This window comes from Malurus melanocephalus, unplaced genomic scaffold (assembly GCF_030028575.1).
Source record: "Malurus melanocephalus ecotype Western Australia unplaced genomic scaffold, MMel_1.1 scaffold_14, whole genome shotgun sequence".
In the NCBI taxonomy this organism is placed as follows: Eukaryota; Metazoa; Chordata; class Aves; order Passeriformes; family Maluridae; genus Malurus; species Malurus melanocephalus.
This window is the reverse complement of record NW_026623246.1, coordinates 4,105,945-4,129,778: the sequence shown is the minus strand read 5'-3', so window position 1 is coordinate 4,129,778 and position 23,834 is coordinate 4,105,945. Positions and strand designations below refer to the sequence as shown.

The following is a 23,834-nucleotide window of genomic DNA, read 5'->3' as shown; positions in this document are numbered from 1 at the left end:
TCATTGTTCTATTTTTCTTTGCAAGGTAGGAAGTAATTATAGTAATTTTTAACAAAAGAAACTAATGTGAAAAGATATAGATGTTTGTCTGTGTGGAAAAATAAGTGGTGGCTCCTAGGAAACCTGTTACATAAACCATTTTATCCATCTGCCAGTACTGCCAAATCCATTTTACATATTTTCCAGGACATATGGAGACACTGGCAACTTTACATTCCTTAGAATAATGGTAGGGACAATAAGCTTATGACTTACATTTTCTTGTAATTGAAGTAAAATTGAGACCATCACAACTGACAGTTTTGAGCAGCAATCAAATCCAATGCCCATGAGTCACATAACTCAGCAATCATTTGCTGCTCATATATTCTGACAAATATAGGTAAACACTGGCACTTTGTGGACATAAATTTTATCTAATATTTCAACTTTCTTTAATGCATCTTCCTTGCAAAGAAGAGAAAAAGAACTTGCATTACTTCAGAAACGTATTTGTTCAGAAGGTTAGGATACCTTTATTCACTTAGACTCTTTTCCTGTTTTCTTACTGTTACATTTTAGGGGGATGAGCCTTTCAGTGTCRGAGAATGTTTCTGTTAGCTTAAATTGCTGTAAATTCCTAGAGTTAGAGTTATCAGTTAGAGTTATCTACATCAGAGTTAGATATAGAGTTATATCCCTCAGATACGGGACTGTTGCCACTCTAAGTTTTCTCATCCAGGTACTTCCAAAATCTGKAAGTGCTGACTTGAGAGGCATCTGTTCTCATTTGTATGATCTTGATGACTGAGGCTGTTGGTCAGAACAGACTCACTGCACAGAGCACAGGAAAGGCTAATTTCATTTCCCTTGAGAGAGCTCTAAGAATAATCTATAAATACTGCAAGTAAGCTGAATTTCTCAGAATGCCAGGGGAGATGGGGAGAACACAAACCCAAAAGCTGTTCCAGCCCTGCTTGAGGAAATTCTTTAAGCTTGAAGGAAAAAAACAAACCAAGTCACCTCCTGAGCATGGTAAGGACATCGGTCATGCTGCGCACACGTTTCAGCAGGCTGTCCAGCTTGTGTGGCTCTTCCTTGAGGAACCTCACAGCTTCCACCTCGATCCGCAGGATTGCACGCATTTTATTTTGCAATGTCGGGAACTCTCCTGCAAAGAAAACAGCTGTGAAGCTGAAGAGGAAATGATAAAAGCCCGGGGCAGTAACAGACGAGATATGTRAACGGTGAATGTCAATTACTTGAATGTCTATCTCTCTCCAGGGGCCATGCAGCAAGCTCCCTAATCCCAGCTTTAAATCTTTTTGGAAGTGAAAGTTAATGCCTCCAGATCAAAGGCGCAACTGTTCTCTGTGGCTAAAAGAAAAGAAACAAAAATAAAAAGTACATACCTTTCAGGGTAGCAACAGCTTCTCCCACTTGRCGCAAAAGAAAGGCTCCATCCTCAACATCTTTCAGTGTAACTGCTTTGCTGGAAGCAGCAGAGTCCTTCTTCAGGTCTTCAACAAATGTCTCCAGCTCACTGGCAAAAGAAATAATGTGGACAGAAAATTTAAGCAGGACTTTCACATTGCAAGTAAATATATGTAAACGAATCGAGTAAACTAAACCAGAATCTTCAGCTGTGGCACCTTTGAATCTGACACCAYGGGCTAAACAAACAACAGGATACCATGAGGGAAGGTGAGAATGCTGGACACTCACAGCATAGGAACAGGCTTGTAACTAGCCCAAACCATTGATTTCTGKGACAGGCTGCAGAGGGGCAGAGCATCCTGACCTCAAGCAGCTGAGGGTGGGGGAAACACATGGAACAAAGGGCAGATGGGGTTGGAGGAACACATGGAACAGCCAGGATCCCTCCGGGGATGCAAGCGCTCGAAGGGCAGACACACTGCACCACTGCACCCTGTACTGGTGTCAGCATTGCTGATGACATGCAGAGGAGTGCCCAACTGCTAAGAAACAACCCAAAAACTGGCACCAAAGCCCTCTTGAGGCAACCGTGTTTATCTGCTGAGTCCTGCCAGACAGGATACAGGATCCTGTTTCCATGAATAGCCAGACTGAAACATCAAGTGGGCAYTGTGTGCAGCTCTTGCTCAGCACCTGGATTCAGGAATGAATCACTTCAGATGTTTTTTCCAACCATGGCAATCCYGTGCTTCCTCCAGCTCCATCTGGTGCTTCCTTCTCACCTTTCCCAGTATTTTAAATTGAGAATCATAAGTTGCTTCTGAACRGATCACAAACAAGTGGAGGTAAATGATCCTATTCCCATTTCTCCCAAAGACTGCCTTAAGAAAGCTGGGGAAGGCCAATTCCCAGCAGCAGACTCACAGAAAACAATCCACTGGACCACACGGTGGCAGCAAGGGAACRCTTCTAAGGGTGTTTTTCCAGTGGAAGAGGCTGCAGTAATGCAGACATCTGCTGTCTCTGCCTGCCTTTGCAATAAAGGGCACAGACACACTCTAGCAAGGAGCTGGAAAAATAATCTGCCTTTCTGTCACTCACTACAATGCAAAGGCTCCTGCTCTACAGGACGGTGCTCTGCAGCCATGCATCCTCCCTAGTCTTTATGCCCTGGAGCTGGCACTGAGGCTAGGCAGTGCAGCTTTAGGAATCATGGGGTTTCCCTCCTCCCTTCTGCAGAACAGCACTGGAAAAACAGCTTCTCAGATATTTGCATCTACCAGGCAAGAAAAAGGAAAAAGACTCTTAAATTTGTTCAGGTGTGGAAAGAAGAGAAAGGAAAACACAGAACATATGACAACGTTTTGACATTGATGCTTGCTTGAAATGTAGGGATAAAAGAAGGACTTCCAGGTGGCTGACAGTGGCTCACTTTCCCCTTTGTTCTTTGAGCAGMAATGGAAAGGTCATAACAAACCCCTTTGATTCTATCTATACTATCAAAGTATAGATAGTATATCCTAAAATTACACAGGGAATTACTGCAAGAGAAAAGAAACTTCATCCCTTAGGACCCAGGGTCTGAAACAGATTCAGGGGTCTCCAGAATTTCTTTTCTCTCACTGGGGAAAACACTTGGCTTTATAGATTGGCCTKAGCAAATTAGCAAGACATGCACCTTAATGCAGTTTCAGAAAGCTAACGTAAGATAAATGATTTYGCTGCATCTATATTGTAAATGGGGAATCTGAGGCAACTGCTATGCTGAGATCTTTCTTTAGGCAAAAAAAGCCTCAGAGGAACTGCCTCAGATTGCAGTATCAGTAGAACAGGTTATAAAACAAACTGACAAAATTAATGGTAACAAATCACCCAGACCAGATGGTATTTGCCCTGGAGTTCGATAGCAGCTTGAAGTTGAAACAGCTGAACTATTAATGCTAAGCATCTAACTTCTTGATTAAAATTGCTTTGGTACCAGATTAGTGRATAGTGTCATAAATGATACAAATAATTTTTTAAAAACAGCCAGGGAACTGTATGCCTGTTGGACTGACACCTAGACTGTAAAGGTGTAAAGGATAGGTATCAAAATAAAGAACAAACAGTAAAGAATCAATGGACAATGGATAAATACACTGTGTTAGGTAGGAATTAATGTGGTTTGTATAAAAAGAAGGTAAGTCTCACAAATCCACAAAGAAACAACAGAAGCATGGGGACACAGTATAGCCCAAAAGGCYTTCAGCAAGGTGTTTGAGGAAAAGCTTTCAAGAATGCAAAGTTGCCATGGGACAAGAGAGGAAATTCTCTCATGGATAAAGCACTGAAGTAAAGATAAGGGATCAATGAACAGCTAACTCAATGGATGTACTTTGCTGGTGGGTTCCACAGGGATCACTGCTAAAGCTGCTGCTTTTCACCATAAATAATTTAGAAAACAGGATGAATAATATAACAAAAAAAAGTCTCAAAAGGCTATTATATTATTCAGGGAAATGCAAATAAAAGGTAGCTGCAGAGGACTGCAGATGGACCATCTGGAACTAAGGGACCAGGAAAACACCAAAGATGAACTCCTAATACATGTAAAGTAGAGCTCATGAGTAGAGGAGAAATAAAAGCAAAGTCAACCCCACCTAAAACAAATAACCTCCCAAAACCCTAAGGTTTTACACAGCTATGAACTTAGGAACTGAAAATCATCCCTTTTGAGTGAGATGCTGGATTTTTAATGTAAAGCTCCTGTGGAACATGAGGACAGGGAGGTCACAGTGTGCCCCTGCACAAGGTCAAGCGTGCCCGTGTCCGGCAGAGCTGAGCAGGGCTCTCCTGTCTCCCCATCCCCATCCCACAGCTGTACACCAGAGTAGAAAGGGCAGAGAGAAAGGCAACAGCGTGAAAAAATGTACAGAAAGACTCCTAGAAGGTGGTTAACTTAAGCAGATTAAGAYTTCTCAGGATGGAAAAGGCATGAGTGGGGGAAAAGGGAGTGGAAAAGGAGTGGCAGAGTGTAATATAATGACTAGTATGGCGAGGGTGAATATTTGGCTGTGCATTATTTAAGAGTTTGTGGATTGATTGACAGATGAAAGATTCAAAAACAAACGAAAGAKATTCTTCTGATATCCTTTCCCAAGTATCTGGTACTAGTAGCTCYCCAAGATTGCTAAGAGAAGTTTTGTTTTCATGGAGCATGGTTATTATTATTAAAAAAATTGGATACTTTTCCTAACAAAGTATAAATTGTAMTTCACTATGGATCCTATCCAGCTGAACAGACTGGATGTGGCTATAATTTAAATGCTGTGCTTATAAAACCCTTCTATTAAAGTGCTTAAAATAATCTACAACATAGAGTGGTCACACCTCTAACATGCTTGTTATGGCATAAATACTTCATTAGGCAATGTGACATAGCATCATAATTTGCCCTTGGTCTGGTAAATTTTAAATCTAGTATCTATATGTGTTATAAATAAAATCTCTAATGCTGAGTCAAAAGACTACATTGAAAAAATCTACACATTTAATTCTGAGTGTGTATTTCACGGTTACAAGCGTACATAAACACTATGTTTGACAGATTTCATTTGCTATCTCAGAACTGTAATCCTGCCACAGCTGTGACACACATGGGCACACTTCTGTAGGCACCATTATGAAGAGCTGCTCAACAGGAAGCTTGCTCTGAAATGTACACCAACATTTCTGTTGTCTGCCACGTGAAACTGCCAATATTTTGATTTTCTTATATCACAGAATAGGTAAGGTTGGAAGGCACCACAGTGTATCATCTGGTCCAACCTCCCTGCTCAAGCAATAATCCTGAAATGTTGCAGAAAAGAGGACATTTAAAGCTAAGATTTACCACCTCRGAGTAGTAAATACACTTTTGTAAATATTGCAGTAATCCTTAGGCTCCAGTGTCTCACATAAAGCCAGTCTACTGATTCTGTCCTATGATTTGGAAAAGATCAAGAGGATGACACCTGAAATCTTAGAATATGGCAATTTTTGTGCCCTGTTGCTTTGCACTTGTTTATACATCTGCAGTGGGATCAGTTTAGTTGTAAATGCCCATACAGAATATTAACGTTTTTCTCAATACTCTCAGTGAGAGTTGATGTGTAACTTTGTGCTGTATATGCTCTTTGCTATTAACAGCCATCAGCTGCTGAAATTAAAGTATTGTGGTCAGATGTGCTTTTTGRGGGGGCTCTGACCCTGCAAATGAGCAAATACATGACAAAGGAATCTCACTGGACACAAGAGATGAAAAGTAAATTTTTGTTTCTAGCATGTCTCTAAAAGGCGTGAAGTAACTTTTGAATGATTTATGACATTTTCCTGCAACTTTAACAAACAAAATAGCACAGAAGTAGCAGAAACTCTGTGAACAGGAAAARTTCCAAAACCTGATAAAACAGAACAGTATTGCAATCCAAGCCATACCCTTAATGAGCAGCTGTAACAGTGAATGCCACTGGCACCTGACCTCACTTTGTACCAATTTTATGAGGCAATGYCATAAACAGCCATCACACATTGTTTTTTCCACAGAGAAAAGACAACCTAGGAACTTAGCACTGCAGTACACAGGAGTAAAGTGAGGAACAGGAAGGTCATTACTTAAGGCTACAAACCAGCTGAGAGRATTACACACAAAAGCATGGACTGCTACTGCACATTCAACCTTCTTCAGAGGCCTCTCCCTTAGTAACACCCTMCATTGTCTTTACAGATATACCCTTTTTATTACAAAAAGTATTAATCTGACAAWACATTGATCAACAGGAAGGATTTACTCTCTTCAGCCATCAATAACTATTTTATGGCTCTTCAATCATAATTTCCAATGACAAGCTGACTCGAAAGGWTTTTTCTATTATGGAGCAATTCTTCAGGTGTGAAATAAATGCAATGATGAGAAATAATTAGTTATATAACATCCTGCAAATGTGTTAGAATTAGTTAAATTGTTTATTAATTTCAGCTTTATCTTGCCTCCTGTTGACTCTGAACATGGATTTAAACAAACAACTTGACCCCACCAGTCTTGGTGGGCCAAAGTTCTGGGGRAAAAACCCCAGAATCTTCCAAAGGGCATTTACATAACAACAGCAAAAGGTAAGCAGCTAAGTGGACAGAAATCTCATTGAGTCTCTTTTAGACAAGGACTGGCATTGCTGACTGTAATTAAATKTCAATCCTCTATTTGAGCTTCCCCTACCTCTCCCATGCAATAGCCAAAGCATTTACTATTGAAATCTGATTTTTATACTTAAAGCCAAACTCATTACCTTCCCTTGCATCCCTTTGCTCTTGAGGAAATTCCTCCCTCCTTCCCTAAWGCATAATACATAAGGCTGAAGGGGAGAACTAGGATAGGGGGAAGCTTTCAGAATACAGGGATGGTCAYGGTCCTTACAGTCATCTGTCCCTTTACAGGGGACTTCTAAGAGGTTGAAACTGCTGGGACTTACCCAGGGGRCTGTGCTGAGAAGGACTCCCACTGGTCCCAGGACCAGTGGTTTGAACACCACAGACACAGTTGAACAGCCCATGTGATACCCAGTGAGGAAACATAAATAAAACATACACAGGTGCAGTTTAAATGGAACAGTGATAGAAGTTTCTGCTTTATGAAATAAAAAGAGAGACACAAGCAATAAATCCAAAGATGTTTCTCAACCCACCATAACTTCTTTACAATCTTTTCTTCTTCGTTGAGGTATTTCTGCCTTTCTTGCTCCACCAGGTTGCGCTGTCGCTGCACAGGATCTTCAAGCCTCTTCACTGTTTCAATCACTTTGCCATTGATTTCCAGCTCTGCTTTCTTCACCATTGCCCTCAGCATCTCCTGGTTCTGCAGCTGTTGCACAAAAGAAATCAACTTCAATTTTTCCTGCTTGACTGACATCCCTGGMAACAGAATACACTGCAGAGCTCAGAAGGTTGGGATAAACACCACCCCACAGTGAGTGAGTGTTTTTACCTTCTTCTTTCCCTCTTTAGCTGTACCTACAAACATTATTCTATGTAGATACATAACTTCCAGTTTCAAACTGATAAACAAAAGATGTTGGGATAAGTATATCATCTTCAATGCATAACTTCTGCAAGGATTGTGGCCCCTTTATTCTGCTTGGTTCAACATGAATCAAGAATTAATTACGCCTCACGAGAAGGCCGGATACTAAACTTCCACTTTCAGTGTATCTCACAAACTTGTGCACCTCACTGCCSGTACGTGCCTAGGGCATAATCCCACACATTAATGTCCTGGCTGGAATGCACTGCTGTTCTCAGAATGGAAATTTTCAGTCTCTCAAGTGGCAGAGGAAGGGTTGTAACACGTGGTGTAATTTGGTACAGGCATACAGCTCATCTGCAATACATAAAACCTCCTTTACCCATCTGAACCCCCCTCACCTTTATATTACGCTAATTGTCTGAGAATTGCAAGTCACACCTTCTTTCTTGTCTTACCCTGATGTTAAGCAACCAAAGCATTAATTGTCTTGCTGATATGAAGCTYACAGAGCAAAACACAGGTAAGAAGGCAAATTGTGCTGTACTCTTCTGTGGGTAGCCCTGGAGCAGCTATGACCCACCAACCTGTTTAAGTCTGTTATGTAAATCACAAGATTCAAAGTGATAAGGACTCCACCCAGGCAGTTTTAGGATTTAAGCAACATGTACACAACTCTGTTAGCCCAGAMGCCATCTCATACTGTAAGATTTTAAAAAACACCTGGGTTAACTGCGGGACAAAGCTCCAGTTTTAAAAGTAGCAGYTGAACTGTCAGCCGTCTGCTAAACATCCAGGCTTAACAGTCAAACCACATTTAACACACAAACCCATGACCTAATAGGAAAAATCGGAAAAATGGGTTACCTATAAGACTTCTTTGATGTAGCAATACTTAAAAAAATTTATTTCAGAAAATTAATTAAAGTTTTTAAAAAAAGCCTTTGCTGAGACAATCCTTTCCAACCAGTAYKGGCATGAGAGAAACAAACTYAGCTCCCCACTCCCAACTCTTCAGTCCCTGTGCCTTTCTTCTCCAGCCACACAACTGCAATGAGAGGGAGGGTAACACCTCACTGCAAGTGTGTATCTGTGTGTCTGTATGTGTGTGTGTGAAAATCGGAGCTGTGCCAAGCAGGAGGAGTTAGCTCAAAACTCAGCTGAAGGGAAGTGTTAGCAGTTAGTGAAAATATGAAGCTGAAAAACATGTCAACAGCATAGAAATATATAAATGTTACCTGGATCATTTTGAAGATAATGCATATGTGTATTTCTTCCCATTATGGGATGAATGTTTGGATTTGATAAATTAAAATCTCTAACTGGAAGGCCAGCACAACTATCTGAGATACACACCTCTTTCACAGTGTCATATTTTCACGAAGGAAAACCTAAATGAATGAATAAATGAGTGAATGAGCATGTAACACTTCAGTCATACGATTTATTTGCAGCTCTTTAAAAAGTGGGGAAATTTGACACATGGAAGTGAGTTAGGATATGTGAAACAACTGATCCGAGGTCAGTGAGAAGGGCAGTAACAGAGTTAGACTTAAGTCTCAGGTGTCCAGAATTTAAGTGCTTGATGTTCCTCAGCTGGTAACAGGGCCTTCCACTAATAGYAAATCTGAGTATGTGCGAGTGTGTGAGGTTGTGAAAGGGCAGGCACACATTTTTTCCTATTATGGAGGTATGTAGGGGATCTATATTTATTGTGGTGATGTGTACAGCTAAAGTGCTCTTCACCTCCATTTATGAAGTGCTTCAACAATACCAGGAAGTGTCAGTCACAAAAGTTCATCAATTTCTGATAATGAGAATAGGGAATAAAAATGTAAGCCAGCAAGATTTCAAAAGAGCTTGTATGTTGAGGACTACCAAACCTCAGTGTTTGAGTGAGCTCTTAAGTCTGGGAAATGACTCATCTTGGTATCAAAGAAATGTTTCTTGCCAYTTCTAAGAAAAGTCATGCAACACTTGGCTAGTTATGGAAAAGCAGGGTTTGTTCATGCTTGGGGAACAGGGACAGAATAGGAGAAGGGAGACGCACATATAGGTTCAGAGAGACAAAAGGAAGCATTGTGGGAGAGCAGCAATTGTGTCAGTGAGCAGGCACAGGACAGCWCGAGGCAGGGAGAGCAGGAGCACGGGGGAGAGCTGTGGCTGAGGAGAAGGCAGGATCTGGCCATCACATTTACCTCCATGTTCTGGGACTGAACGTGGCTCTTACCCTTCTTCTCCCAGCAGATATTGGATGTGAGGCTCCCTGGCCAAGTGCACACCCCATCTGCCCTCTGAGCACCTCTGGTAGATACCCCACCCCCTCAAGCAGGAGATGTTTCACGAATCTGCCATCACTGTTCTGGTTCCACGCAGCAGAACCTTTTGTATTGTAAGCTTGCTTGGAAACAAGCCAAATAAACAATCCTAGATGTTCATATTTGAAAAGAAACCTTAAAACAGTACTCAAGTTCCAAAGGCAAGTGCCCAAAGATAAGGAAAAACAATGCCAGGTTTCCTGCCACCACCAAATGACAGTTTCTTGCTAATTAGAGTTAACTTATAACTGCAAGCAGCAATCAAACAGAAAGAAATTTAACATGCTTTTTTAGAATTCTAGCATACTCTCATGCATTCTTTACCCCTGACTCTCACTTCTAGCCTCATTAATCTCTCCAGATACCTTYCATGTCCCTCTTCTTCACCTAGTGCTCTAGCCATTATTCATCRCTGCCTTCACACAAGCACGGCCTCTCACACCCACTTCAAGAAAATCTGAAAACTGGTTCAATTCACTTTGAACCAATTATCTGTGAGACAGGTAACTACAAACCCAAGGATTACTTCATAAGCCTGCTCCTCATTAGGAGACAAGCATGACCTGTCCAGTGGGAGCCTCCCAGGCCCTTCTGGGAGAGGCTTCTAGGCCACACACCTCCCCATCACAGCACACAGCCACCAAGAGGAACTGGCTGACTGCAGCTCAGGACCTCTGTAGAAGCTAAATACCTAGTTCCTGGGGCTTACACTGATTATACATTGATTAGGGTTCTTTAATGCAGCTCAAGTTATCTGAATTTCTAACTCAAAGTTACACTTGTGAGACTGAGAATCATATGCCATTTATGACAATGTTGTTATTACATTTTCTGTCCTTTCTGTAGCACTCATTTCCCTGCATACAGTGCACCGAGTGAAGGAAAGGCATGGATGCATACACATTCCTAATGGTGAACGTTCATCATATCTAACTGTGCTCCTTCAAAATGAGTTCAATTCAAGAAAAGAAGGAGCAGACAAAAAAAATTCCAATGTGCATATAAGCTAATGATATGTACCATGCACATGTRCTCTAAGGCTTGGTTCAAACCTGCTAAGAGCTCACAGGATGAACAACCCCACTAAACTCATCACGGGCTCCATTCTTACCAGTAACAAATCCATCCAGGACAAAGGCTGGGTTACAGCCTATCTGTGGCAATGAAGAAAACTCCACAGCACCATGAAGCCAGTCTTGAATGTCTCTGAAAGTCAGAGCACTTAGAACATGCTGGTGTAGTAGCAAGAAGCGTAAACAGCCTCTAGCAACAGCCACGAGGAAAATGTCTGTATGCTAAGAATCTCTGYTCAAAATCCAACCACACACTGACCCTTAACTCTTTGGTGGCATCTTGTAACATGTGTTTATCTGGTGTGTGAATCAATACATCTGGATCCACTGCTGCTGGATTTGGGTTAAAAAGAAGATTTTGCTAGCACAAACAAAAGATATATAAATGAATGGTTCTTTTCTATCATGCAGTTCTCTGATTCTGTTAAGAAAATTAGTATGAATTTAAAGTGGTAACATTAATTAAAAATTAAACAATAGACATTATTAAACATAGTTTTGTGTCCTGTTTCTGTTTCTTAGTTATCCTGACAAATTTTGAGCCTGTGCAATCATCTTTTTCATTTTTTTGAAGAGTTTCTTCCAGTCTGTCACTGTCTAAAAAAGTCACACAAACAGGAATGAACTGACTRCCAGCCCAGGAGAAACAGTGAAACTGAACAATATGAAGCACTGTCAGGCACAAATGAAAACAATCTGGGAAACCAGAAAAATAMTTTTTCTCTTTTACTTGTAATTATTTTTGAAAAAAAAAATAGGACAAAATACTTAATGAAAAATGTGATATTTCAACACTCTCCATTATGAAACACTGCCTGTTTCCCTTGCTGCCCTACAAACTGTGAGCTCTTTTTCAAAATAATTCAGGAATGCCATGACAGAAACTCTTATGAATGGAATTTATGTGTAACATACCAAAGTTTCCCTCGAGCTACAGGTTCTTCCAACTTACTATCAACATTTCTCAACTTCCTACTAGCTCAACGCACCAAGTTCGCTATAATTTCTGAATTAAGGGAAGCCAGCCAGCGTTAATGAGCACACTCGGGATATGTCCTTTCTCCCTTCTCAAGACTTCCTTGGCAGCATTGATTTGTGCAGATGGTAGAAATTTCTTCACTCTTGTGTGCCACWATGTTATGTCTGATCAAAAGCAAGGCTTCTGTCCAGGGCAATGCCATGGAGATGAGCACAGCTGGGGAAATGCCACCTCCTTGGTGGGGACTTTACACACTCCCTGCCTCGCAGCAGCATCGCAGCCCCATCCCGCTTTAGGAGGCCACATGCCGAGCACAGCTGGTGGCCAGACCGCAGGCATTTGCCAAGAGCTGCATTTGGCACATGGTGGGGACAAGGACAGAGAGGCTGTGGAGGTTTGCGGCACAAATGAGAAAGAATATGCACTTATACAGAATGTGCCAGGGCAGGGCGCCCACGCCAGTGTCTTGGAATTGGATGGGGAACAGGATGGCTGGCACGTAGGCAGCACTGCTGAGAAGAGCTTTTGAAAGGGACATTTGCTATCAGAACACACTCATCCTAAACACAAAGTGTAAGTACATGGGAGTTGTATCACAGGCAGAAGTCATCTGGCTGACCCAACTCTTTCSAAACACTTTCTGCCATCTCTTCACTCCCAGCAAACTGAGCACAGGATGTTGTCACAGCACCTTCAGCTGGCCACATTTCCGTGCCCTGATGTTTACCTCACCCTTCTGCTCCCTTGCCCTGTGACTTATTCATAATTCAATTTCCTTAGAAAAGGAGAAGGTTAAAACGTGTTCTGAATTCTGATTCATATTATCATTATTTTGTTCTACAATTAATCAGCAAATCAAATGTAAATGACATTGTACAATTCAAAATCACCCTGGTTATAAAAGCAGTAGGTGCAGCCCCACGATCCCAAACATGTGRTATCACTTTCTGGGCAAGCAGGACTGGCAGGGTATTGAAGCTTTCCCTGCTGTCCACTTTTGCTTACAAGAAAGTGCTTTGCCTTCTTTTCTATTTTCCGAGACAATACACAGCGCTCTTCAGTTTCCAATTAAGTGAAGGGCTGAAGATCTGTACAGCTGCATTTAATGCTTATTTAAACAGTGTCTCAGATGARCAGCATATATTTATATTTGTAGCATGACTGTATGTGCCAACATACTATTGTTTTTAACTCTTTATTGGTTTTATTGTTTCTTGCAGGTTTTGAGGTGCTGCTAAAATGTGAATCTAAGTATGGCACAACAAACCTTTGCAGCAACATTTGAAATAACCTTTTTCTTACTGTTCAAGTTGGCTGTTTTTCTGGATTCTGTAAATACAGGACTCAAACTCTGGCTTAATGCATATCTACTGYTCCTCAGCTACATTTGGGTTTCCTGACATCAAAGTTGTTTATTCAGGGACTTAAAATCTGTCTCAACTGTAAACAGTATGAAGCAGGAACATGGTTCTTCTGACATGTTTGTACAGCACATAGCGTAGCAGGGTCCAAACTGTAATCACAGACTTGGTATTATTGTAATTTACATAGTGCTTTCATGTCTAGAGTCATCCAACAAAGGTAGAAATTAATTTTTTTCTCAATATCTGAGCAGCAGTWGTTTAACTGAGCTAATTCTCACACCTCAAGGACTTTGCTTTTGTGTCTGTAGTGCTCGGGTCTGCCCTTTGATAAACTCTGCCACTGAGACTCWTTTGTACAAAAGCTKAAAGAGAGAAAATGARAGAGAGGGAGGGAAGAAAAAGGCATTTGCTGCCAGCCCACCTTTTCCCCCAGCATTAYGCAGACACTCATACCTGTAGCTGCTTCATCTGATGCAGCTGCAGCCGCAGATCGGACACGTTGCGCTTCATTCCGTGCAGGCTGACCTGCATGGCTGGGGCTCCAGCAGGGTGCTGGCTGACAGCTGCCTCCACATTCTTCCCCCCAGATACGCCGGCAGCACCTGCAGTAGGGAGAAGCACGGGATGAGCTCACAACAGAGAAGGTGCAAACACGATCCTTCCTCTGCCCGCTGACTGCACGCGTACTTCACACAGATGGACAAGGAAAGAACGCGACGGATGCCAAAGCTCAGCACTGACAGGACACTGGCACCTCCTCTGCCAATATATTCTGAGGGAAGCCTGCACAGTGTCAGTGTATCTGTGCTGGAACCTCAGCTCYAACAGAGCACTGCATTAGCCCAGTTCTAGCAGAGCACTGCTTTCTACTGCATGTAGCGGAGATGGGATAATAAATTATAACTCTAGATTACACAAAACAGCAGCAAATCAAATTGGTTCTGAAAGTAACTTCAGGACTGTCCTCCCAGGAGGAGGACATCTGAGACCAAGCTGAATCAGATTTATCCATAGGACTTAACTGCCTATCTGTTGATTATTATCACAGGAAAGGGATTCAGTCAAGCTGCCAAATAAGGGGAAAAGGTTTCTACAGAGAATCTTTTTTCACTGCTTAATGGACAATTGCATTATTTCTAGCAGGTATCTCCAGCAACAATCACATAAAACCAGAGAAATGAAATAATGGTGTGGCAGAGGCTCTCCAGCCACGTTGCACCCATCCACTCCTTGTAGTCTGTCAGAAAGGAATACAGCATAACACAAGGAAATGAGCCGAGCCACACTCTGAAAATAATGATCATTGTCCTCACAAAGCTTTCTTTGTCAGAGAATGCTGCTCCTCTAGACAGCAACAATGCCAGGCTTGTTCTTTTCAGTCTTGAGTACCTGGGAAGAAGCTCTATTTAGAGAGAACAAGCAAATTCCAGCTCATCAGCTAATAGAAATGTCAGCTCCTTCTCACAATTTGCACTTACACACCCATATTCTTCAAATTTTTTTTCTAATGTGTCCGTTGACCCCACCACCACTGCCTGGAGACAAAATGACACTGTCAGTACGACAAACTTCATTTTTAAGTTCAACACTATGCAGTCATGCAAACTCTTCTCATCACACTGCCAAATCCACCTTATTCCTTGATCTCAAATGGCTCAGATGGCTGCTGCTCCCTGAACTGTTGCATTAACAGCCCCCCAGTACAAGAAGGCCAYTGAGGTGCTGGAGAGTGTCCAGAGGATGAGGAGCAGCTGAGGGAGCTGGGGGTGTTCAGCCTGGAGAAAAGGATGCTCAAGATCCATATCAATCTCTAYAGCTGCCTGAAAGGGGGCAGGTGGGAGTTGGTCTCTTCTCCCAAGAAACAAATGACAGGACAAAAGGAAACAGCCTAAAGTTACACCCGGGGAGATTTAATATTAGGAAAAWTTTCTTCACCAAAACGGTCAGCAAGCAYTGGAAGAGGCTGCCCGGGGAGGTGGTTGAGTCACCATCCCTGAAGGTATTTAAAAGATGTTTAGATGCTTAGGGACCTGGCTGGGTGGTGGACTTGGCAGTGTTAGGTTCATGGTTGGACTGGATGATCTGGAAGGTCTTTTCCAACCTAAATAATTCCATGATTCTATTCTATGATTAGGTCATTTCCTAYTTCAATTTCTTCCTTCTCTATGATTAAAAAAAGCAATCTGAAGAAACAGAAAACAGCTCATCAATGGACCTGCACAGGGATTTTGACCACCATTTGTTCCCACAAGCACGCGTTCTATCAAGTTCAATGAAATCAAACAAAAAMCAGTGTTGTGGAGGCAAATTTCCAGTGCACTAAAGTGCATGACACTTCTGACTGGAGTGAGTAGGAATCCAAGAGTGGGAAGTTCTCTCCCCATGCTCTCATCCCTAGCAGTCTTTCCAACCATTCCTCAAAATGTGCCTGAGTGAGTACAGCTCAGCACAACAACACAGWTTGTTATTCCTTTTCCCACAGGTGTGGATACCTCATATATACCCTTTGCAAAACTCATCTGGGGGAAGCATTCTTAGAGGATGAGAATCACACCAGACTGTTTGTATTGAAAAAAGGGTTCTTAAGAACCGTGTTGRTTACTTTACCTCCATTTGCAATCCTGCTCAGTGACAGCACAGGCCCCTCTGGCTGCATCCATGCTACSCACAGTGTGCCATGCCATGGGCTCCTGGAGACATGCTCAGACAAAAAGCTGCTGTAGCTTGGTGCAGGCTGTTGTAATGCTACACCTTCCCTAAACGTGCTCCAGCTCGATCTTGGTGCTTCAACAAGAGCACTCTTCACTACACTGCTGAGCAGGCTGCTGCACTTTTTTGCTGTACTCCAAGAAGATTCAATGCTCTCTTGACTTTCAAAGAGCTCCTTAACAGAAAGCAACACTCAAGAAATAAACAGTCCTTGTTCACTGCCACTATGTACCCAATCCATGCTTCAGTCTAATATATGYTAACACTTATCTGTCCACATGTACACTGCAGTTTCTCCTACAGTCAAGCATCTATTTCCCTCCCACACACATTTTTATGCCTTTTTTTTTTTTTTTAAGAAAGTGGTATTTAGTTCATAAACCTTACAGACAGAAACCACCAGAGAGTCTGAAAAATGTGGATAAGCCTCCAAGAGTTCTGATCCCTAGCCACAAATCTGGACTATTTTTGAAAGCACACCTACCTTTCTGCTGTTCTTTGCCTCAAGCAAAAGCTCCAAAACCTCAGCCCCCGACCTGTGATGATGCAGCCAAGGCATGAATCAGACCCCGCCAGTCCCTCCCCCAGGCTGGACCCCAGTCAATTCACATATTTTCTCAGGAAGGGGTGCCTGCTTTCCCTTTAGTGTGGACGGACTGTGATCTGCTTCTGTAAGCAATAAATGTCTCCAACTCCCTACAAAGCAGCTCTCCTCCTCCGCTGCTGCCTCAGCCACCTCTACTCGCCATCAGGTGCTCCTGGCTGCCACARTGTCCCTGCTGCAGGGTCTGCTCAGAGCCCGTGAAACACACACTGGGATTTCTGACTCCAGGGGCTGGGAAACACGAGAAGGCACTGAGTGAGAAATAAGGATCAGCAGCTGATTTCTCAGATATACATATTTTCATCAAGAAAGAATAAAAGGGCAGCTGAATGCAGTGCTGCTTCATCTAGGGAGTGTAGATCACTTTTGGAAATAATCCCAGGCTGTAGCTCTGCGATTAGATGTGAGGCCAGATGGATTGAAGGGGAAGAAATAGCATTGGCTCCTGGGTTTTTAAATAAACCCTTTCTTGAGCTAGGTAAGGGAAATTCAACCTTCCACCATAATTTCCTAATACTCTGGACAAATAAAAAAAGTTAACTTTTTTACAAAGGCTAATGAACTAAGCTGCCATTTTAGAGTACAAAGAGAACTGGCATGCAGAAAGATGAAAGGTTTCTGTGTGTGCTCAGGGGGTGAGGAACACAACTTCTACTCCCTATGACACTTGACCTTTGCTATGGTTGCAAAGACATTGAGTTCCTTCTGTTTTCCACGTTTTATGTTTCTTTCTAAAAYGTTAAGATTTTATTGTGAAACAGGTTAGGACAAAAGGCCATCAGAAGACTCTCAGCAATGTTTCTTCACAAATTACTAATCTTATTAAAGAGCCACTATATTTTCAAGCATTATTTGGGGAGATGTGACAGTTACGAGATGGCACTAAGTCACCCTTAAAAGAACAAAGTATTATATTAATGAGCAAGTTCACTTCATTTATCCAGAATGAATTCAGGATCGTATTTCACCTGCAAATGCTGACAGAGTTCTAAGATTAGCATAATCTGTCTTTGAACCTGAGGTAAGCAAGTAGATATGGACAGTGATTTAATTCACAGCATCATAGCAGGAGTCAYGCATGTGAGAAAGGCACACAGCCATGCCCAGATGACAAGACAGTTCCCAAGAGTGAAGAACCAAATCTGAGCCCTATGTTTGTAATACTTCTCCCTGCTGCCATCTTCCTCTTGTTTTGTGTTGGTGATGTTGGTGCAGAAAGTTGTATTCTCTGATCCCCTCCTCAGGGAATACTGAAATGTCTTCCTTTTCCAACAAGGCAACAACCAGTAAAAAGCTACTGCTTTTTTGGGTAATCCACAAACCAACTGATCTCAGTTTAATAAATGAATCCAGGATTTAGTCTATCCATCAATCTTCACTGATGAACAAAAACATGACAAAAAAGAGACTACGTGAGTATTTCTCAGGATATTTGTTAGCAATTTCATAGTGACTCTTACTAGCATGGTTTGGTTTCAGAATCACATGTTGTTTCTAAGTGAGGAGTTCCTTGATGCCATTCACATTTCAGGAACTGAAGATCTTTATAAGGATTCTGTCATGGGATTTCTCCYTACATTAGTAGAAGAGACATAACCAGTCTGTGGAGGGTTGCTGCTCTTTGAACCCATGCCCCATGAAAGAATTGAGCCTAAAGCAATAAAAGATCAGAAATGCAGACAAACATTGCCATTACAAACTCATTTTCCTCGGTGAAAAAGCTGAGTTTGTGTAGGATCTTTAATATTCAGGGCTAAAGATGCCACTGGCTTCCACAGACTGGCAAAGCCAAAGCATGTKAAATATAACAATTTGGTTCATATTACATACCTAACTGAGTATTCATAATCTAGCTATGTGGAGTTAGCAATTTTGTTTCTTTCCCATCCCAAAAGAGGTAGTTCTCTATTTTTTGCATGAAAGTCTCCTATGACTGGAACACATACTATAAAATTCAATGTTGGTTCAACATCGATGAGGCAATATTATTTTGCACAGATGTTTTATTTTTCAGAATGGGAAGCAATTCACAGTTTTGCTTATCAGGGCTCTAGAAAGGACTGCTCAATCAACATTTTATACCACTTTGTCTTTCAAATAGTCCTTGAAATTGCTAAAACTGGTATCTCAGTGCACAGTTGTCAAGTGGAATTGTAAAGTAAGAGAGTCGACTGCCTAAATGGATATACTTAATAAAGATTGGGGTGAACTGAAGAGCAAAACAGCGGCCAGCAGAAGTGTTTCTAGTTGCTGCTAGCATGGTTAAACCCAAGCATATTTACAAGAAGGAGAAAYATTCTGTAGCATATTCTGGCAGATTGCCTAATTTTCAAGTAAGCTGAACTGCATTGACTTACTGGACCATGTCCTGAGCAATTTCAGGTGCAAAAGCAAAATACTCCATTATACAAAACTGTTCTTTCATACAGCAGTCTTCAATAACAGCTGTGGTATACTACTGTRTGCTGCAGTATATTGGGGTCATCGCACCTTGTTTTCCTTACCTGCTRCAATTTAATTTTGTGGCTGAGTGATGTTGGAAGGACAGGATAAGGGGATGCAGGTGCTGGAGATACAACTTTGCAGCACTGATAGGGATCCTTGCAGACTGCTGCCTGCACAGCTTCTCCCACTGTCCTATGTCCTTCTCCCAAGTGATGAGAAAGGCATCTATAGCACAAGCTGAATGCAGGAATCCTTACTCAAATGCTGGATATGCACATGGCCATGTGACAGTGTCAGTAAGCAATGGATAATGTGGCCTTTGACAGTAAATGACACTCCCCACCCTTCATCTCCCCCACCATGCTTGCTCATGCAGCTGATAGATGTAATGCTGTCATTWCAGGGACATGTCCAGTCATATGATGAGGTAGTGAGCAAGGAGTATTTGGGAACAACAGTGTCAGGCAATGCCCACTGGTCAGATGAACCACGCTGTTCTGTCGGGCTGGGCATCACTTCCCAGGGAATCCCCACTTTCCTTTATGTAAGGCTGTTTCCCCAATAAATATTATTTCATTTCTTAGTTAAATGAGAGCACATTTACACATGCACACACAAATCACTGAATAATTTAGGTTTAAAGGGACCTCTGGAGGTCCAAACTCCCACTCAAAGCAGAGCCCACTTAGATGAGGTTCTCCAGCTCAGTGCCCCCCTTGTCTGAGCTGGTACCATCAGAGGGAAAGCAGAGAGGTCTCCGTTTGCAATGCACTACAAAGAGGAGCACAAGGCGATGTACGTGCTGGCTATGAGCGTTTCWTAAGTGCTTCATATGAGGTGAGGCCTGTGCAAGTGGGAAATGCCATAAATTCTCAGTCTGTAATGACAGTGCAATAGGGAAAAATCTTAAGACCATTTTGCAGCTGTTTTGAATAATGACAGAATTTTCAGCATATTGTCTGAAACTGAAAAATTACAACTTATTTCTTCAAAGCTTTAAGTATCTCTCTCCCCTTCCAGAGGCCAGCAGGAAGGGAAGAGTTGGAACAGCACCAGAGAGTGGCTTGGGAGCAAAGCTTCAGTACCAGGACTTTAGTTCTTTCTCTGTTCCATGTGGTTGATAGTTTCCAGGTCTAGTTTGGTTTCTGTCGATTAGGACGACACACTGCAATTCCAGACAAACAGGAATCCTGAACGTGAGCTAACAGCTCCCAGCAGAAAGGCTGGTTAGGAGCATGATAGGTTTGCTAATAAACCTGTGTGGTTTGCTACCTGCCGGAGCACAGACCTCCCTGAGGGAACAGCGCTGCCAGGAAGGAGGGAACTGCCTTTATTTGCATTCAGTGCATGACAAAGGAGGAAGGTGAGGCTGATAAGTGCACCAATATCCTGCGGAATCTCCAGCAGCAGCCATACACAAAGAGCTTCAACCACCTCGAGATCTCCTTCCACAACTTTAACTCAGTCTATTGCACATTTAACAGCTCTCCAAGTGGGATGCTAACACAAGACCGGCTCTTTATCCCTTCATGATTGGTGCTTGTGCAGAACARTTTAGGCTCASGCTAATAATTAGCAACAGATCAATGTGGCATAATTGGGGAAAGCCTGTCTTGATTTCTTAGTGTCACTACATCCATAGTATCCTRCTGACAGATGGGCCTTAGAGAAAAGGTCAGGTGACAAGAAAAGAAATGAAATGTTTAGTCTTCCACAGGTATCTGGACACATCTAGGGTTAACAACACATATATATATATATAAATATAAATATATATATATATATATATATACACACCCCCTATAGATGGGATGAGTCACTGGAAAATTCACCAGATGCAGAGGCTCTGCATCTCTTTTAAACCACTCAGCACAGGTGTGAAACTCATTCCAAATACCATCTCAACCTGTCAGAAATTCCTCTCCTAAGGATGTGATCGACACCCATATCTTGCAGCTGAACTTCAGTTCTGACAGTACAGCTTTGGAAATTTGAATAAATTTGACATTTCCTTAAGCTGGGGTGTTTGTAATGTTAGAGCTATTCATATATCTGAATAAGTTGTAAATTAAAAGTGAATTATCTTACCTGCAGTGTCAACGCTGAGTCCCTTGCTGGACACMATTTTCAACATCATCTTCTCACTAGTAATAAAAAAAAAAGTAATTTTAGTTTACAAACTATTAAAACTGTACTGAAGTTTACATTCAACTAATTAAATAGGCATGTCTAATATATATACTTTTAATTTAAATCACCGGTAATTTGTCAGTTTGGTTTTCTTTATATCACCTTTTAGTACAAGTTAAGCAAGGAATGGARTATATGCAGTAGAAAGCACAGAGATGCAGCTACAATAATTCTTTTTATCACAAAGAGTAATGCAGTTAATCTCCATCTATCATTTGSCATATTCTTCCTCTCTGCCTAGCATTCTCATGGAGATGATAAAGCAATTTAAAAATGATTGAGCAATCAGGATTTTTTTACTATTACATTCAAGTATATTTTTGCTGATTGATTATTAAAATCATTACAGATGAATTCTGTTTTTACCTAGAAGCATCTTTGCTATTACTTGTATTTGGCCCTTTAAAAAGCGCAGACTGAACAAGACCAGTTAAACTGGCAATCTGTTTCTCCATGGCTTGTATCCTCTCTCTGTAAGACAAGAGAACCGTTTGTTAAAGCCAGATATATTTGCTTTCAGACTTGTTTTTCTAGGTGAACGATTACCACAGGATTGGAAAGACACTACAGAGTTGGTGCAAAGGCTCTTGGATACACCTTGTTGCAGCAGCTTATCACATCTTGCTTTGGACAGCTTTTGCATGGTAACACACAATTAAAAAAAAAATCTGCTTAGTTAAAAAGAACAAAACAAACAATCAAATAATAAACTTCTAATGATCTCACAAGACAGGCGCCTAAATCAATTTGTTAATGCCTCTTGGAACTWGCGAAAAAATATTTTTCAGCATTACATGCATTTCCTCTTTTGCCTACACTGGGCCAATCATTTTGCCTGTACTTAAGGTTTCAGGATCAAAGATTTTACGCTTCCACTTGTTACTATTTTTACTTCYCCCAAACCCAGGATTTTTGTCTGGGAAACATTTAATCTGCCCAAGCTGACTACCTTCCAGTCCAAATCCTTTGCACCTGACATCACAACTGTCTGCTTTGAAAAGGACAGAAATATGACAGAGAGGCACAGGACACCAAACAAAGACTGTACAGCAACATTTTAATAAAACWGATTTTCTTTCATGCACATATCCCGAGAAATTCCCAAAAAAGCAGAAGAAAAGAAATGAAGAACTACAATAAGTATATCCAAAGTTTTCCACAGGAACCAAAGGTCACTAAACAAGAACARTGAGTCTTTTTTGGATATGAAGGCTCATATTTGTGTGTTTATCTGTTTGCATAAATGCATATATTAGTCAGGTACCAGGGGACTTCCTCCAAACCTTTTGCTCACAGAGGTCCCTACTTAAACGCACCAGGATGTCAGTGACACACCACAACACAGACAGACACCAGCATGGGACCTTCTGAAAAGATATCCCACTATTACAGCAGTCAAGTGTCTGGGGAGACACACAGAAGGAAATTCTAGCAGCAGCCTGTGGTTTTGGAAGATGTCTGGGAACCAAACTTCTCAAAAAGCAAGTGGTTAAGACCGGCAGCACTGACTGATGAGAGAAAATGTGACAGACAACCTCAGACACAGACTCAGCGTGCTGCAGGGCCCACTCATCACCCACCCTGTGCACATGGGAGCAGCCAAACTCCAGCCACCCCAGCTGCAGCTGCTGTTTGGTGACCAAAGTGACAGCATCCATCAGTCAGAGACAAATAAACTCAATGTAGGTACCAACAGCAGCCAAAAGCAAGCTGACATGACACAAAGCAAGTGACCAGCCCTGCTTGCAGCCAGATGGATCACCCAGGATCATGATTTCATTCACATTCAGGGAATGAATGAGGTTTCCTGGGATAGCACCCAGATCCCATAGTCAGGAGAGACTCAGAGACACCCAGAGGTCGAGAGAACAGGGAAGCAAAACAAGTACTGAGATGCTAACCGACACAAGCAGGGGAAGAAGAGAGTGCTCAGTCCCCAGCCAGCAGACATGTTCTTACTGCGATTTAATGCAGTGCATGCATCTTACTTTTCTGTCTTCATGTTGAAAGGWATTTTGAAGGGTGATGAGAAGACTAGTGAATCAGACTTAATTCATTTYAAACCAAGGAATACGTTATGGAATTTCCACTATTACAAGTTTTAAAATAAGAAATTGGTGTGGGATACAGTAACCTTTGGAATAAAAACAAGTACTAAAACCCAGGGATAAATATACTCAAACAAACTTTAATGCAACATTTTTGACACTTAATAATGAAAACATTTTTTTTTCCCAGATAATCATCATAAAATCTTCCTGGAACTAAACTCAACTGGAAGTCTATCTGTTTTACCAATCTATAAATACGATGGTTTTTTTCATCCCACATTAGATAATCTGGAAACAATTTTCTGCTTCAAAAGATATTATGGCAACACAGAGCTGATCTTGTCCTTTGCCATGAAATCTAGGAAAGTATGTTGTTAAGAGGGAGAGGGAGGTTCCAAGATAGGAGATGATGAAAAAAACAATGAAATACTGGAATCAATTGCACAGTACACATTATTTTTCATATGGTAAAAGCATTAAGAATGTGAAGAATCTCCATGTGCTCTGGAGTTACTCTGTTAGAAACAAGGCAGGATTTTTCCTGTAATCGTTTCACTGTAACACCCAGACTTGCTATGGCCATTAGCAGCAAACATTTCTAAAACAGGTATCTGAAAGGAGGTGCCTTTTAGGCATTGAATAAAACACCCT

General features: G+C 41.6%; 1 protein-coding gene across 16 annotated transcripts in view; it reads right to left on the bottom strand.

The window, feature by feature from the left end:
• KIAA1217 (KIAA1217 ortholog) overlaps positions 1–23,834 on the bottom strand; it is a 332,780-nt gene that overhangs the window by 18,693 nt on the left and 290,253 nt on the right. For 15 of the 16 annotated variants that reach the window (XM_057383857.1, XM_057383895.1, XM_057383937.1 and 12 more), the window contains 6 exons: positions 21,499–21,603; positions 21,031–21,086; positions 13,638–13,786; positions 7,116–7,291; positions 1,392–1,522; positions 1,003–1,150 (listed from right to left, as the gene is read on the bottom strand). In XM_057383857.1, the coding sequence (XP_057239840.1) occupies positions 1,003–1,150; positions 1,392–1,522; positions 7,116–7,291; positions 13,638–13,786; positions 21,031–21,086; positions 21,499–21,603 (765 nt within the window). The remainder of the gene's footprint in view (positions 1–1,002; positions 1,151–1,391; positions 1,523–7,115; positions 7,292–13,637; positions 13,787–21,030; positions 21,087–21,498; positions 21,604–23,834) is intronic. The other variant, XM_057383834.1, reaches the window with a different exon arrangement.